The following is a 17,781-nucleotide window of genomic DNA, read 5'->3' as shown; positions in this document are numbered from 1 at the left end:
CCGACTTGTAATATGTTGAAAACTGTGTTAGATCAAGAATGGAGATGTATATAGAAAAGGAATTTCATTCTGTACACCTATCATACATTATGATACCTGCACATGACTGTATAAGGTGTACAAAGTGCATTGCATTCATGTCCATCCAAAGTTTAGCCATTACGTTTTCAAAGGATCTATACGAGATTTCAAGCACTTTATCTTAATTATTTGACGTAAATCTAATTAGCTCATAGGCGAAGACGGGGGGGGGGGGCCTACATTTATATATTTTTTGAAAAGTGCCCTTTCCCATTCAAATGCCCTTTTTTCACCAGCGATAAACCCCCCCCCCCCATATTTTTTTACAGAGTGTCCTTTTTTTTTAAGAAGTGCCTTTTTAAAAACAAGCTGTGCCCTTTTTTGTTCCATCGGCAGCAGTTCCGGGTGCCTTTTTTGTATTTCACGCATGTCTCGCCCTGAAATTAAAAGCAAGTACCACATGGCATATTGTCGGTTACGAACAGCGCCCCCATCGACAGATAGTACCAGCCAGCACCCCCCCCCCCCTCCGCTTTTTGGATTGTACGGAGGCCAAGTGTTCCGACAAAATAACTGTCTACATTTCACCACTGTGCAAGTGCCCGTTTCCAAAAAATTACCCTCCCCCCAATAAAAATGACCTTGCTACGCCACTGCCTGGGCAGTGGCGTAGCAAGGTCATTTTTATGCACGTACATGTACATGTACAATGTACGATGGTGCGTGGGTTATAACCCTACCAGGAACATGGTGTTTGTGCCCTTGGGCAAGACACCTAACTACAATTGCCTCTCTCCACCCAGGAGTATGAATGGGTACCAAGGGTACGCTGATTGTGTGTGTTTTTCGGCTACCTCGCTGATTTCGGCTACCTCGTGGCCGAAAGCGCTATATACAATTTATTGTTACATTTTCTTAAAAATTATTCACTTAATATGAAGTCGCTATTTGTCCGTATAACGCAACACAACTGATGTCTGCGGGGAAATGGACACTGAGAAAATGCCATTGGAGAATACATGTAGACATTTCTATCGCCGACACGTGGTTGGCACACATTTTGCCAACCGCGGGTTGCCAATTAAACTATGGAACTCCAACACTGCAAAAATAAAGAATTGTTAATAATAGTTACAAAAATATTATTTGAATGTTGAAAATACCAAATTATCAACAAACGCTACAAAATAGTTCCTGAAACATGCTTTTTTTTTATGTAATAAGGGTATTACGAGGACCTCTTGTTTTGGAAAAAAATATGTTGCCAACCACGGGTTCAATTTATGCACATGCACCCACCCATACAAAATGGCGCTCAATGTTTACAAACAATAGAAATGTGTACATTGTACATCGCATAACTTTCCTTAGCTAATGCAAGTTGTGTTCGGAGGCAGTTGATTACGTGTGTTTGCAGTACACATTAACAATGTGTACGTCTTTACAAACTCAAATCCGTACATTGTACATGTATGCGAGTTAGTCACAGATTCTACAGTTGGGCTTCATGGATGCCGGATGGACAATTTTGAATTCCCAATCTCATTTTGCCTGCAAACTTGGATCTTGTAGAGTTCTAGCTACATTAACACGAGTCGTCTGTGCAACTACAGGCTGAAATGGAGACCCAAGCAGGGGGGCTGATGACGTTTTGGGTAAGTCAGTCCGGTGCATTTTGTACTTGTCTGTTTAATTGCTAGACCCCATGTGCTCGCATCAGGGTTTTGAAAATGCCGGGTGTGGGTGTGGCGCCTTGAGCGATGAGCATACAGGTATAGGGGCGTTGCGGATATGAAGACTCTGTGGAGATTGTACGAGTTTGTCATCGCAATACGAAAAATGTAATTTTGCAAGAATCCTTTTAAAATTTCATACTCGTGTTAAATTTTGAGGGACTTCAGGTTTCACTCATTTTGTGGCACGGTCAGTAGCACGTTTATTATTCCAACTCTGTGTTTATGAATGTCCTATCAATCTGTGAATAAAAGAAAATAATGTTTAGTTTATGTACATGTACTAATACAATGTCATAAGAATGCCTCGTTGAAATAACAGCCATATCAGCTCTAAATACAATCTACGAGTTCTATTTGTAGCCTAGATCTGTGTGCATGCTTTGATATGTGTTACTTTAATTTCTTTCAACTCGAGGCATAGATAAAGCACATTGTACTTGGAAATTATTAGTATTCATCATAGCTTTTAGAAAATATATATGAATGACATAGGAATTACATGTATACTGCTAATGATGTTTACAATACGAAATGAAATTGAAACCTGTACATGTATCATTATGAACAGTAGCCGATTAACGCACGTGCCAACCGGAAGCAGTTACTTTGTGCGCATAGTCAATTACCATAATGCGCATGCGTGAAACTTATCACGTGAACAACTAAATATGTCACCTGATTCTGAATAAGTTCTAAAGGTTGCAGACCAGTAAATAAACTGCCATAGACCCCAATGATGAATGCCCCCACTTCAAAAATTCAGGAAAAATACTCGCTACTCTCCAAGGTATTCCAGACACACATGCATCAAATTAAAGCTAATTTCATCATCTTTAATTTTCTTTTCAATTTTCGGGGGTTAACTGATGACTTTTAGGAGAAATTTCCATCTGAAGATGATCACCCCTTAAAATGGTCCTGAAGCCTATCGCCATTTTGCAAAAACGACGCCTCAATCCATTGCAAAATAGAGCGCTTTTAGGGCTCCAATTTCATCCAAATTGCACAGAACTACAAGCTCACAGTCCTGTGCACGGCTTCCACCCATATTTTTTACAGACCATCAAGTTCACGGCCCACAATATGCTCAAATAGCGAAGAATTTGAGGGCATGCAAATCGTGATTTGGCCGGCGTAGGCGATTTCGGACCGATTTACTGGCCTGCAACCTTTATAGCATATTCCACGACGGTCAGCGCGGTCTACGTCGAAAATCGCCGATCTGTATACAGGGGGTCAATTCCTGGAGGGAAGTTTACATTTTCTTTTCTTTTTCCCAAAAGTGAATTTTGTTCCCTAAATTGTGTTTCATCAACTCCCGATGATCGATACAATGAAATTTAGCCTTTTCTTCTCATTCATGGCTTAGCATGGAGGATTTTTTTTTTTTGAAATGGAAGTTCAGTCCGTGAACCATTCCGATATCAACAGACGCATGCGCATTGTGGTCATTGACTATATACTTGATAGCATAAAATAATAATGGCAACCGGGAACTATAATTCTATGTACACAATTTCGATTATGAAATTATACAGTGACGGTTCTGGTAGCCATTTATGGAACGCCAAAGCCGCCTTCTATAGTTCGATTTCATTCCATAATCAATTTCATCATTCCATTCGGCGATTTCATCATTTCATTCGGCGATTCCATCATTCAATTCGGCGATTTCATCATTCCATTCGGCGATTTCATCATTCCATTAATCAATTTCATCATTCCATTCGGCGATTTCATCATTCCATTTGGCGATTTCATCATTCCATTCGGCAATTCCATCATTCCATTCGGCGATTTCATCATTCCATTCGGCGAGTCCATCATTCCATTCGGCGTTCATCCTTTCATTCGTCTATTTCGCATTTGATTAGCCATTCTACATTTCATTCAGCAATTTCGCTCCTTTTGCACTTCATGCTATTCTGCATTTCGCATTTCATGCAGCTATTTCGCATTTTATGCAGCTATTTCGCATTTCATTCGGTCCATCCGTACGGAAGCGTTAAAGGGATATAACACAAAGTAAAAAAAAAAAAAATCATAATAAGGACTTATTATTAAGTCATTGTTATGACTTATATCTTATATTAATGACTTAGTGTTAAGTCATAATTATGATATATATCTCATAATTACGACTTAGTAATTGTTAAATCATAATTATGACATATCTCATAATTATGACTTATTATTAAGTCATATTTATGACTTATATCTTATAATAATGACTTATTATTAAGTCATGACATATCTTATAATTAGGACTTAGTCTTAAGTCATTATTATAACATATAAGTCATAAATAAGACTTAATAATAAGTCATAATTATGAGATATAAGTCATAATTAAGACTTATTTTTTTTACTTTGTATTATGTCCCTTTAACGCTTCCGTACGGATGGACGCTGCCACTGACCGAATGAAATACGGAATAGGTGCATGAAATGCGAAATAGCTGCATGAAAAGCGAAATGCAGAATAGCATGAAGTGCAAAAGGGGCGAAATTGCTGAATGAAATGTGGAATGGCTAAATCAAATGCAAAATAGACGAATGAAAGGATGAACGCCGAATGGAATTATGGAATCGCCGAATAGAATGATGAAATTGCGAATGGAATGATGGAATCGCCAAATGGAATGATGAAATCGCCGAATGGAATGATGAAATCGCCGAATGGAATGATGGAATCGCCGAATGGAATGATGGAATCGCCGAATGGATTGATGGAATCGCCGAATGGATTGATGGAATCGCCGAATGGAATGATGGAATCGCCGAATGGATTGATGGAATCGCCGAATGGAATGATGGAATCGCCGAATGGATTGATGGAATCGCCGAATGGAATGATGAAATCGCCGAATGGAATGATCGAATTGCCGAATGGAATGATGAAATCGCCGAATGGAATGATGAAATTGCGAATGGAATGATGGAATCGCCGAATGGATTGATGGAATCGCCGAATGGAATGATGAAATCGCCGAATGGAATGATCGAATTGCCGAATGGAATGATGGAATCGCCGAATGGAATGATGGAATCGCCGAATGGATTGATGGAATCGCCGAATGGAATGATGGAATTGCCGAATGGAATGATGAAATCGCCGAATGGAATGATGAAATTGCGAATGGAATGATGGAATCGCCGAATGGATTGATGGAATCGCCGAATGGAATGATGGAATTGCCGAATGGAATGATGGAATTGCCGAATGGAATGATGGAATCGCCGAATGGAATGATGGAATCGCCGAATGGAATGATGGAATCGCCGAATGGAATGATGAAATCGCCGAATGGAATGATCGAATTGCCGAATGGAATGATGAAATCGCCGAATGGAATGATGAAATTGATTATGGAATGAAATCGAACTATAGAAGGCGGCTTTGGCGTTCCATAGCCATTACTAGGGCGCTTCCATACCTGAACGCTCACAGCACGTACGTTGTGTATAGCTTTGAACTCGTCACTAATAAAAAGGGAAGTGCACTTTGTTTATGTGAGAAACACCGCAGCGAACTTTGGCGCTTCCCAGTATAGGCCTATATGTAGTCGAAAGCCAAGCCCACTACTGTATGTACACGTAATCACAAAAAGTGGGCACCTCGGATATCGGTCTATATAATTGGCTCCCACATTGGGACCTCCCACAAAATACCTATACAAAACTACACCCTACAGTGAAACAGCAGTAACTGCAATCTAATAACACTACCAACTGAACCGAAGTAGTTATACATGTTTAAATATCGTTAAGTGTATGGCGTTTCAATTGACTAAAGAGCGATTGCATAGGCCTAACTCATGTCATTGACATCAGCAATCCGACGGCCATGCGTTTGTGTTCAGTCCTCACTCTTTCCTTGGGGCCAGGGCCTAGCGCAATCTCAGTCCCTGAGCCCCCGTTAGACACCGCCTATTTCAAACCCTTATTCGGCTTTGACATCATTTTTTTTTAGCTTCCGTGAACCAAAGCTATAAGCCGTGGACGGTGGAACAAAGATTTTGGATGCAAATATTGACATACACTTTCAAGTACATGTACTAGAATGTGTGTGTTTGTATATGGCACAAGATAGTGTTTACATTTCGCAACATAAAATGCCTGTGTAAATATGAACTATATTTTAGAAAAAGCCAATTTTTGTTATCACAAATACTATATACACTTCAATGGTAAAACCTGCTGTAAAAGCCCTTCTTGAATTTGGTTACAATAAAGGTCGAGGAAATAAATACATTGAAACGGCCGTATGCATGAGGGGAATCTGACACTTTGTACGTTAGTTTGCAGAATATAGTGCATCCTGATGTAACGGAACAAACGATTGTTTTTAAAGGAAGATATGTAAAGTTATTCTTTCCTGTCTCATGGTTGTTTGATATCGGAAACTACAAGGCCATTGAAAAAATGTCATGTCTTTATGATTATATACATGTACATATTTGTACTAAATATTGTACACGATACATAGGCCTAGCCATATAAAAAAAATGTGATGACAATATGCATGCATTGTCTTCCATAACTCACAATCATCGGAAAAATTATATTTTCTTCAACTATTGCATACACAGTTGTAATCGTCCTGACTGAAAGTTAGTCCTCTTAGAAACATGCAGGCGTGGATATACACCAGTGTAGGCCATTCAGTTAAATCAATCGCCGATACTAAATAGACTTAATGCGTTAAGGCGAAGTCAATGGGCAATGGTTTTGCATCGCCGGGATAGGCATAAATAAACCATTTGTGCAGTCATTGTATATACAATGTACATTAAAATAGCAACACCATCTCGGAATCCTGCAGCGCATGAGGTCAATAAGCGGCTAATAATGTAGGCCTATAGTCATGGGCGTCGCGAGGGGGGGGGGCAAAGGGGGCACTTGCCCCCCCCCCCCCCCCCTGGAAAAGCAAAAAAAACAAAAACAAAAAAAAAGGAAGAAAAAAGAAAAAAAGAAAAAAAAGAAAAAGGGGCGCGAAGACAAAGTGGTGTAAATTTAATGAGTTTGGGGGGAGGCAAAATGTCCCTGCCCCCCCCCCCCTAAAACTGATAAATCGAAAATGTGTTGAGAAATACATTCATTTTTTGGCAAAAAAAATGTTTGCCCCCCTCTAGAAAAAATCCTGGCGACGCCCATTCCTATAGTGATTCACCACATTTTGGTGTGAAAATCATTTTTCCAAGTTGACGAGGTGTAACTTTTAGTTTAGGGAGTAGGCCTGGATCTTTTGAACACTAATTTCAGTGGAAGTGATGATTCGCTTAAAGGGAATTAATATACAACATTTGCAAACATCGAAAAATAAAACTACCAAGTTTTTACGAAATACCTTACTAGGACGTTGGTAAATGACAGTCTAAAGCATCCTGTAAAATTATGGCACCTGGTGTCAAGTCATTTTCAAGAAAATGGTATTTTTGTATACATTTCCAACGGTGGTCGACCACCGTTGGAAAAACCTAACCATTTTTCAAATACTGCTCCAAATTTACAATTTTTTTTCCAGTCCAAATTGTGTTTGCTGTTGGTTACATGTTCGTGAACGGGTACAGGCCAGCTAGACTGGTTCCCTTACCTTGCAATTTTCCGACAACTATAAATTGATCCATTTTATCTTTAGTGGAATCAGGGAACCAGACTACTTAAACATTTTTGTTTTTTCTTGGTTTTTTAAGCATTTTCGAACACAAAACTTCACACATGTCAGTTAAACAAAATTTGATCTATTATACTAACCCCTCAAATAGTTCATTTCTGAAAATGACAGCAACAGCCAATGATGTACATTCCCATAGGGCTCTTTGCTTTACATGCGTTTTGTTTGCTTCCAATAATAGCACCGCTCGCCAATAGAATGTTCAAAACCTTACCTGTTGAACTTTCAGCTCAACTGCTGTTACACATTTCAAAAAACAGCGAAAAGCATGCATAAGCTTCATGATCACGAAACACTATTTCGTTGATAGCACTCTCTATCTTCAATAATCAGTAAATATTGACTGATCGTTGGAAATCACATACATTAGTTTTCTTTGATTTCTTCTAAATGACAGCAAGCCAGACGGAATAATTTCACGGGGTGTTTAACACAAGAACGATCTTCAATTCAAGTAAGCTTTTTGATAATGTTTGGTATGCTACTTTTGGGATGAATGCAAATGATTCAAGTGCCTTTGATTGATGTTATTCTTTAGAATCATACTATTCATAGATGATATTTTCCACCCATCCCGGTTTTCCTTCCATGGTAATCGGCGGTTGTCCGTTTGTCTGTCCGTCTCTATCTTTGTTTCTCGCCTCAATCTCTATCGGAAACGATTCGCATCCGTACACTTCATTGTCGACCCACCCGCTGTCGCCGTCCTTGTCATTTTGAGGCGAAACCGGAAGTGTGGCGCCCTCATCTGCGTGTATTTTCGTGATGACGTGGCTGTAGTACACGGGCGGAGCATTGTCGCTATCGCCTTGGCTTTGCGCAGTGCCACTGGTATCCGAGAGATGGTTGGCGAACGTGTGGTTTACGTAATGGGCACCAACCGTATCCAAGACAATGTCTGGTCCCTTCAGTTCTTTAGGCTTCCTGATCCTAAACAAAAATTTGCAAAAATATTTACTAAATGTTTGTATTGAGGGGGGACCCAAACTAAATAGCACAATTGGTGTACTTCAAATTTTAAGGAGCATTAGGCCCATGTAAGGTAGTGGCTGGGCTTTACCTTCCTCAATCCTTCAAAATCCAAAACGGTAAAACGAAATAACAGTATGTACCGGGATTCCTCACAGTACCCATTTACTCCTGGGTGGAGCTGAGAAGCAATGAGTGACAAAGTGCCTTGCCCATGGGCACACGTACCATGACCCCAGGTTGGACTGGATCCAACAGCCTGCAGCGGCACCCGCAGACCACGAATCCAATGCCCTTAACCAAGATACTACAGCACTCCACATGGCTTGTTTGAGTAAACCAACCGCGTCTGAGAAAGTATTTAAGTTAATTTACACAAATTACGTAGTTCAAATATTTTCATTGTGCGCTATACAGATGTAGGCCTAGTGAGCAAGGGCAAACTTAAAGATGGACCCATGTCTTAAAGTTTAAATTGGTAGCGCCGACGAAACGGTGAGTGTCTAACGTAGGGGGTGTGAAAAATCATATTAAAATTTGAGGATTAAGGACTGTTACTGTTAGGGCTAGGACATTTGCGACGACTATGTCCTGACTCTAAAATCATTGTTGCCTCTTTACCTTTTTCTCCATAGAAAAGCCACTGCAACTATCAGCACAGTGAATGCTGCCAGGGCCCCAACAGCAATTCCAGCAACTTCACCTACAGACAGATGACACATTTTTACCGTTATCGTAATCTTTGGTGTCCATTGAATTAGTAGGAAAAGCTTATATTCAACATCTTGGGACTTAGACCTACAAGGAATAAAAATGGTGCTTTAACCCCTTTATACCCTGGAAACCTGCCCGAATCCGTCAAAATGTAAACACCGGATGGTTCAATGCCAAATCTCGGAAATGACTGTGTTTGTCCCTGTATAACTAGTTGGTGTATTTTCAAGTAGTTACTCTGTATCGGTAACGAGGTAACTTTTCTGAATTGTGGTAATAAACGTCCCTGCGGGGATTGCCCCAATCACAGATGGGACTGTCCCAATTACAGTTTACTACAGATGGGGACCGCCCCAATTACAGTTTGGACTTCCCCAACTACAGATGGGGACTGCCCCAATTACAGTTTGGATTGCCCCAATTACAGTTTGGACTGCCCCAACTACAGATGGGACTGCCCCAACTACAGATGGGACTGTCCCAATTACAGTTTGGACTGCCCCAACTACAGATCGGGACCGCCCCAATTACAGTTTGGACTGCCCCAATAACCCTTCGGTAGTCTGGTGGCATGACTGCAGTGTGGAAAGAAAGTAGAAATAGAGACTATAGGTACCAGATGTTTCTTTTGGCAGTATGATTCAGTGCTATAAGGGGGTGTTGGACTGGTTGTTTCATGCGCCAGTTTCTTTTCTTGTATAGTTGCATGTTTTTACTGTCTTAAGATTTGGGACTCCCATACACCGTAACGAGAGTCCCAAATTTTCGCCCCAAATGCGGTTGGGAATGCCCCAACTTCAGTTGGGAATGTCCAACTACAGTTGTGAATGCGACATCTACAGCTGGGAATGTCCGACTGCATTTGGGAATGTCCCAAGTTCCAACTACATTTGGGAATGCCCAAACTACAGTTGGGAATGCCCCAACTACAGTTGGGAATGCCCCAACTACAGTTGGGAATGCCCCAACTTCAGATGGGAATGCCCCAACATCAGATGGGAATGCCCAACTACATTTGGGAATGCCCCAACTACAGATGGGACTGCCCTAACTATAGTTGGGACTGTAACATCGGCATACCTGTTTCTAACTTTCCAGCGATGGGACTGTTCGTCCCATAGTCAGGAACCCTTGTGCCTATTATTCCCACATCAGTAGTGTATCCTGTCAATGGCTGGGAGGTGTTGCCTCTCATAGTGTAAGCTGTAGTTGTGGTTTGCGATGGGGTTATACTTTTGGGCGTCGTGTACTTGGAGAGCCCTGTTGTGAGATGTGCTGAGGTTGTAGGCACTGTGGATGGAAGAACTCACAATGTAAATGTGTGCAACCGGAGAGTTGCAGCGGCATCCCAATTAAGTCACCTGACCTCGAGTCACGTGACAAGCTTGTCAAATTACCGTAGGTATTCCTTTCAAATAAGGTTTTGCCCTTAACCGACGCCACTGTATACTCAGTGTGTTACCTCCGGAGTGAAAGTTGGAAAAAACAAAACACTGAGTATACAGTGTTTAAACGTCGGTGAAGGGCAAAACCTAATTTGATTTGTATCACCCCGGCGCAAAAATTCCATCTTATAAGAGGTATTCCTTGGTTATTGTTCAGTACTTGTACAAACTTGATACTGACTTGTTATTTTGCTTTGATTTATGTTGCCGCGTCCGTTCATAGGCCTATTGTGTTGTTTTTAGCAAGCATATAGTCGAGAAAGATGGCTTTCAATAATTTGTGTACGTAATGAACCCGCCCTGCGAGAGCCGAATTATTGTCTGTAAGTCACTGATCGTTTGTAAATTTAGTAAAGAAATAATCCAATAACCCAGTAACGTTGGTGGATTTTTTTCTCGATATATATGTCTCATGCGAAAGTGAATAACTTTCATATTGCTAGGAAAATAGCAATTGAAACAAAACAAATCTATTTTTCTCGGTGAAACTTGAAAACAACAAGGGAACGAATACAATAATGTACGATTAATTCGATATCCTGTGGAGTTAATGTCCAGAAGCATTTGCTTAAGGCAGGAAACGTTTGCTTAGCAACAACGGTTAATACCAGGCAAATATATACATATATACAAATATATACATGTCTCTTGCTTCTGGTTACCGGCTTTTCAAGTAAATGTGTTAAATACAGCTCCATGAAAGTGCGCAGAGATTTACCTTCACATGTCGGTACCGAGTCACTCCACGTGACGTTGTTGTAGTCAGTCTCATTGCATTCAATGCTTGATGCTCCATGGAGGGTATATCCAGGGTCACAGGAGAAATCTACGCGAGTCCCGAAGAACGTGAAGTTGTTGAGATTGTAAGACAGTGAACGCGGGTTGGTGAAGTTGCGGGCTCCGTTGGTGGGCGGTTCTATATTACTGCATACTCCTTGCGAAACTGTTATTGGGGAAAATATATATACATGTATTTATTATTTCCGTATAATTGGATCAACTCTTTGAAATGTAACCAACTTTAAGAAGTAATTTTTAAGGGAAAAAATACACCGAATATTTCCGCCATAATCTAGCAATTTTCTTTTAAATTGTTTACCCATATCGTTACAAAACAAGATTTTTCACGATGACATCATTTACAGGGTGTCTGAAATAACGTTATATTACTCGTACTCCAATAAGATACAATTTGCTATCCTGACAGCGACGGTACAACATTCTATTTTTTTAGTCTATCTTGTGAAGATAACAAGTTAAATCCGGTCATTTTTAGCCTATCTTGATGATCGTTAGCGCAAGTTCAGTTTATACGCTTTTTAAGGTACGTTTGTGCAAAGCTGTATTAAGTGGGTGACTGACAAAATTTGCTTTGCTTAGACATCAATGTCAAAATATTGCACATCTCGGTTTCATATTGCTCGAGGTCTTTCATTTTTGTGTTGACTGTAATACCTCAACCCCCCCCCCCCCCTTGAAAATTTCTGGACATCACTACCTCAGCGCCCCACCCGCCCACCTCAGAAAACAAATCATCTGCCACTGGTATATTTTGTATAAGAACGTCGCATATTCAATTTTAATGGATAAAGACTTACTTCTGTATATAGAGATCCGGTTTGAGTCTCCACAGTACTGGTCGTTGTTTCCCGTACACCTATCTTGACATTCAGAGTCCGCCTTTTTTCCAAATCTGTCGTAGTCTTCGTTATTTCCACAGAAACATTCATTTGCGTATTCGAGCCCCGCGTACTTGTAGCTTGATTTACGCTCATCTAGACAGTGCTTAAAGCACCACTCTGCAGATTGATCGTCGCGAACTTCTGGTCCGATCGGCAGGGCACGATTACAATCCCAAAAACCAGTACAATCCTTGTAGCATCCCAAATAACCAGGGGCTTGAATCGAACATATAAGATTTAAAAAATTGATAAATGCAAAAAAAAAAACAGTGCCGTAAAACCTTTTTCCCCTTCAATTATATGATCTCTAAAACGCCATAGCAGACGCGGATCCGTGGCCCACAAATTGTCCTTTTTGGATACTCTACAGCTATACATCCCATGCAAGCCCCACCTACCCTAGACTTCCAAAATGTTCCATTCCCAAATACAACGAACATGTACTTGCAGGGGCTTCAGTCTCAGGGGTCCCTCAAATTAGCCATTAAGTAGGCGGGACGTTCACTCGCCCCATTGATGTGTGTACATTTCTAGAACATATTTATGGAGTCAAATGAATCATGACCCGCAATGTAAAAAGTGTTGAAATCTCTAGGCTGTCCGAAAATACTAAGAAATATGTTACAATCATAAAGAATTATCAGACACCTGCATTAATGAGACTTGTTTAAAGTGGCCAGTTGGAACCAGTTGTCCCTCGTCTCCCAGCACCAGCCAATGTCAAGAGCCAATGTGGCCCATCAGCCTAGGCCAGCGTTTATCACCGGTTTCAGTGGCATGAAACGACTGGGAATTTATTTTTCTACTCCCCCTGGATGGGACGCTAGTCCATCGCAGGTATAAACTCCTCAGCTAATGCCGGTACCCATTTATACTCCTGGGTGGAGAGAGGCAAGTGGTTGTAAAGTGGCTTGCCCAAGGACACAACATATGGCCTCTGATCATGAGTCACAGACCCTATCACTTGGCCACACTCCCCACATACCCTAAATTCTCCCAACTTAATTTTGTATCAGCCCATCACCTCTCAAAAGACATCTAAAATACTGAGCTTACCATTTCGTGGCTGCGACAAAACTAATACAAGCTTGCAAGCTGTAGTAAACAGAGTAAAAACAAACGGGCGACCAGACAATAATCCATCACTGACCCGCTGATGCTTTGGTAGAAACATGGCCATGTTTTACCGACAATGACCTGATAATAGTGATAATGTGTACAACTACTATGTATGCATGTACGCAGACCTATTCAACTCATAGATGAGAAATGCACCATTGCGCCTTTCACCAGTTCTTCCTTTGTCAAGTCTGTGTCAAACACTCGTCGCTTTGAGTTGCAGTTGGAAAAATACGATTTGGTTCCGGGTAGTAGATATAGGCCTGTCCGTCACGGAACACCGCACGGTTTTGTTTATGCTTATGCAAAACTCAAAGTTCAAGCAGCGGGAATTTTTTTTTGGTCGGGGAGGGGGTTAACACGTTACCAATCATAAAATATTTACACCGAGTATTATACAAATGTATTTCATTCCGACCATAAATCACCCATCAAAACATCAGAATACTAAAATACTTCATTGAAATCAAATCTGCATTCTTATCTTCATCGAAATTGCAGAGTTGCTGACTCGAGTCATGTGACTTGGACTCGAGTCGGACTCGAGTCGCTATTTTTGTGACTTGTGACTTGACTTGTAAATACCAGCTTTGACTTGTGACTTGACTTGGACTTGCAAACAATGACTTGTGACTTGACTTGGACTTGCAAAAAATGACTTGTTACCAACCCAAGTCAGACGCTTCTCGATTTTATTTTAATTGAAGTCGCCCATCACAAGGCCCAAAAGGCCACTCAAGGTGTTTATAAATGCAGTTTATAGATGCAGCGAGAAAGTTTCATTCCAGAAAATAGACCTCAGTGACTGAATCCAGTAAAATGAATAGTTCCCATTAGTTTAAAAAGTTTTCAATAAGACTGTCACAACAAACTACAGTTTTCAATGACCAAGTCTCTTGCTTAATGTAATGGTTGAACAAACTTTGAAAGGAACCTTTCACGAAAAGAAAGCATGCCTTTGTCAATTGCATGTAAAATACCGGATAGCTTAACCCATTGGTATAGACGTTTAGTATACATGAAAATTGAACAATAAAGTGTTAGTATACTACATGTAAGGCCAAAAAAAAAGTCTCCGGTTTCTGGTATGCGCGCGCGTCACCGTAGCCATGCGCGTCGGCAAAATGAAAAAGTTTTTTTTTCAATGAAAGATGATGTCTCAAAACCGCCAAACTCACTGGTTTGACTGGAATTCTGCTGCTGCGCAATTTCAACGTGTTTTTAGATGGGGTTATGATCGAGAATAAGCTTTATGTGGCCTCTCTGGACTCCCATATATTTGCACTAAGTTTAGTCAGGCACCATTTGCAGTCATCAGCCGACATTTGAAGCACATTTGAAGCAAAAAAGTCGGGTAAAAAAAAAAAAAGCCGCGTCGCCGCACCGCTTTTTGGACAAGCTCCATACCAGAAACCGGAGACTTTTTTTTTTGCCTAATCGAGTGAGTGAAGTCTTTTTTTCATGTCATCTCAGCATTTATTTTTACAATGTAAAGTACATTTATTAAAGTATACAAAGGGCTAATATCCGACGGATATGTGATATACTACAAGAATAGTAATTGCAACACATTGAAAAAGGGGAAATAAGGAGGCATGTTCAAAATAACTCGTTAGTTAACGCCAGGTTCTTTCTTAAAGCTGAACAAAATAATGTGCAACTTGACGCGTTCTTGGACAAAGATACTTGTGACTTGACTTGTGTTTAGACCAAACATGCCAAATGACTTGTGACTTGACTTGTGACGGGACCTAATGACTTGTGACTTGACTTGTGACTGGACCTAATGACTTGTGACTTGACTTGTGACTGGACCTAATGACTTGTGACTTGACTTGGACTTGCAAACAATGACTTGTGACTTGACTTGGACTTGCAAAAAATTACTTGCTGCCACCTCTGCGAAATTGACAACACAACGTAAAAAATAAAAGTAAAAATCGTAATAACAAAAGAGTAACAAAGGAATCCGCACGTAGGCCTGGACTTTTTGAAATAAAAAGAACTTTTTTATTTTGTGTGTGATTGTTCAGTACTAGAGTTTTAATCGCATGATAAGGTCAGACTTTAATCATCAAAGCATCCATTTATTCTTCAAAATAATTATAAATGTTTTGTTTTAAGTTATGGCATATCAATTAAAATGCACATTTTGCTGAAGCTATATTGTTTGCATAAATAGCTGGAAATACGTCTAAATTTTGCTTTAGATATTTGATTTGTTTCGTATTATATTGTCTTTCTTACATTTACCCAATTTACGTAATATAACCATTACTGATGGACATGTCTCTTAGTAAATCATCACTGAATTAAAGGAGTGCCCCTTTAATTCAGGAAAGTCAATGAACTGTCAATGACCTGTAGATAAAAAAAAAGCTCGCTGTAAGGTTTATTATTTGCACTTTTATCATGACGACTTGTTTCGAAACAATCCACCAGCTTATTAACTGTGAAATTAAATATGATACAATTAGCATACAGTTCGAAACTCACGAAAACTTAGGCCAGCTCTGCAAACACGAAAGCAGATCTCTCATCTGAAAATTGATGTCAGGAAATTCAACAAGTTGCGTAAACAGTTTTATAATTATACACAATGCTTTAACTTCCGATACAAGGCTTATGGTTTTTAAAGAGGAGCTGTACATGTTGGAAATACAAAATGGTCGATATTATTAGAGGCCTTTTTCTTTTCTCTTTTTTTTGTTACATATACCACCATTTTGGCCATCGTGAAAACTGAAAAGCATTTTTAAGACTGATGCCGATAAGAAAGTACTCACTTTTGTTGTTGACCTTGTAAATGTATACCATTAAACCATTAAATTTTCAATAGGGCCTACACCTAGTAATATAGGCATATACTTGGAAAATATGGTTAAGTATGGAACGCCTAAAACACTTTGTTGCATGGCTTTTATTTTTAATAGAATATTTACATATTCACATTTACTTAGCACAGGTAATACAGATTCATAGCAAGAAGAAATCAAGAAATGTATTTTGTATTAGGCGCCTTCCCCTTAGCCCCTCTAAACTGATAGCCCTGTCACAAACCGTCAAAAAAATATATATCCACTTCCTATCTGGCTTTTGAACAGGCTTGTCACCAACTGCCAAAACCCCCATGGATTAAACCACATAACTTTCAAAACCTGTTATTTGAAGGGGTTTGATAGATAGGGTGACCTTGAATGCTGCTACAACTTGTGTAGCAGCCATCTTAGAGGGCAATGCCTTTGCTGGGATCAGGCGCGGTTCTTCGGGGGGGGGGGGGTCAGTGTAGCCCAGCCCCTCCCCAAAAAATGCTATTAATAACTATATGTTTGTGGACAAACACATGGCTGTTTCGGAATTTTGTGGACGTAAATTCAGGTCACGATATAGACAAGGGCGGATCCAGGGGTGGGGGGCAAAGGGGTCATGCCCCCCCCCCCCCCAAAAAAAAAACGAAACCAATTTTTTTTTTATGTGACATCGCAATAAAGGCAGGCAATGAGTACACCACTATCTTTTCCTCAAAAAAACATTGGTTAAAGTGGTCAGAAATTGCCTCAGATCGCACCACAGAGCGGGGACCAAAATTTTTTCGGGCCCCCCCAAAAAAAAAATGTGTTCAGGATCCGCCCTTGGATATTGACTGATAGTTTGCACATCCCGATGTTGGTGCATACCAAGTTAGCACCAACTCGAACCTGTATACCTGTGTCAAAATAGGCCTTAAGAAATCACTTGACGTCACTTTGGTTTTTGTATACCAGTAAATATACCTACCCACCAAGTTTTATAACGATCGGACATTCCATTATATGTATTTCAAAAGCCACCTTTTTATGACGTCATGATGACGTCAATGTTCAGCATACATCTGCAGGTGCTAGTCCAAGTGTGTGCCAAGTATAAAGGCAATCGGATTAATTGTTGTGCCCAAAATGCCATGCACGATGAAAACGTTTAGACCTAAAAATGTTATGGGAAATAACAGAAAAAAAATAACTGAACAAAATCAAAGGCTGTTTGGCAAATGCCGAAACAGCCAAGTAAAAAACTTTAACGTAAACAAAGGCTTGTTCTGCAATTTTCAAAATATTGGACTGACGTAACGTGCGATTGTTCCATTCCTAAATACATGTACATGTACTTGCAGTGGCTTCAGTCTCAGGGGTCCCTCACATTAGCCATTAAGTAGGCGGGACGTTCACTCGCCCAATTGATGTGTGTACATTTCTAGAACATATTTATGGAGTCAAATGAATCATGACCCGCAATGTAAAAAAGTGTTAGTAAAATCTCTAGGCTGTCCGAAAATACCAAGAAATATGTTACAATCATAAACAATTATCAGACACCTACATTAATGAGACTTGTTAAAAGTGGCCAGTTGGAACCAGTTGGCCCTCGTCTCCCAGCACGAG

General features: G+C 40.2%; 1 protein-coding gene across 1 annotated transcript; it reads right to left on the bottom strand.

Annotated features, from left to right (window-relative positions):
- Nucleotides 1-7,905: 7,905 nt before the first annotated feature.
- Nucleotides 7,906-11,648, bottom strand: LOC119727330. Its single transcript, XM_038199182.1, has 4 exons — nt 11,281-11,648; nt 10,198-10,407; nt 9,025-9,106; nt 7,906-8,364 (listed from the first exon to the last, which is right to left on the bottom strand). Exons 2-4 carry the CDS (start codon nt 10,310-10,312, stop codon nt 7,980-7,982), a joined length of 582 nt encoding a protein of 193 aa, XP_038055110.1. The 5' UTR covers nt 10,313-10,407; nt 11,281-11,648; the 3' UTR covers nt 7,906-7,979.
- Nucleotides 11,649-17,781: the final 6,133 nt, after the last annotated feature.

This window comes from Patiria miniata, unplaced genomic scaffold (assembly GCF_015706575.1).
Source record: "Patiria miniata isolate m_02_andy unplaced genomic scaffold, ASM1570657v1 HiC_scaffold_20, whole genome shotgun sequence".
Classification (NCBI taxonomy): Eukaryota; Metazoa; Echinodermata; class Asteroidea; order Valvatida; family Asterinidae; genus Patiria; species Patiria miniata.
This window is presented reverse-complemented; position numbering and strand designations above follow the sequence as displayed.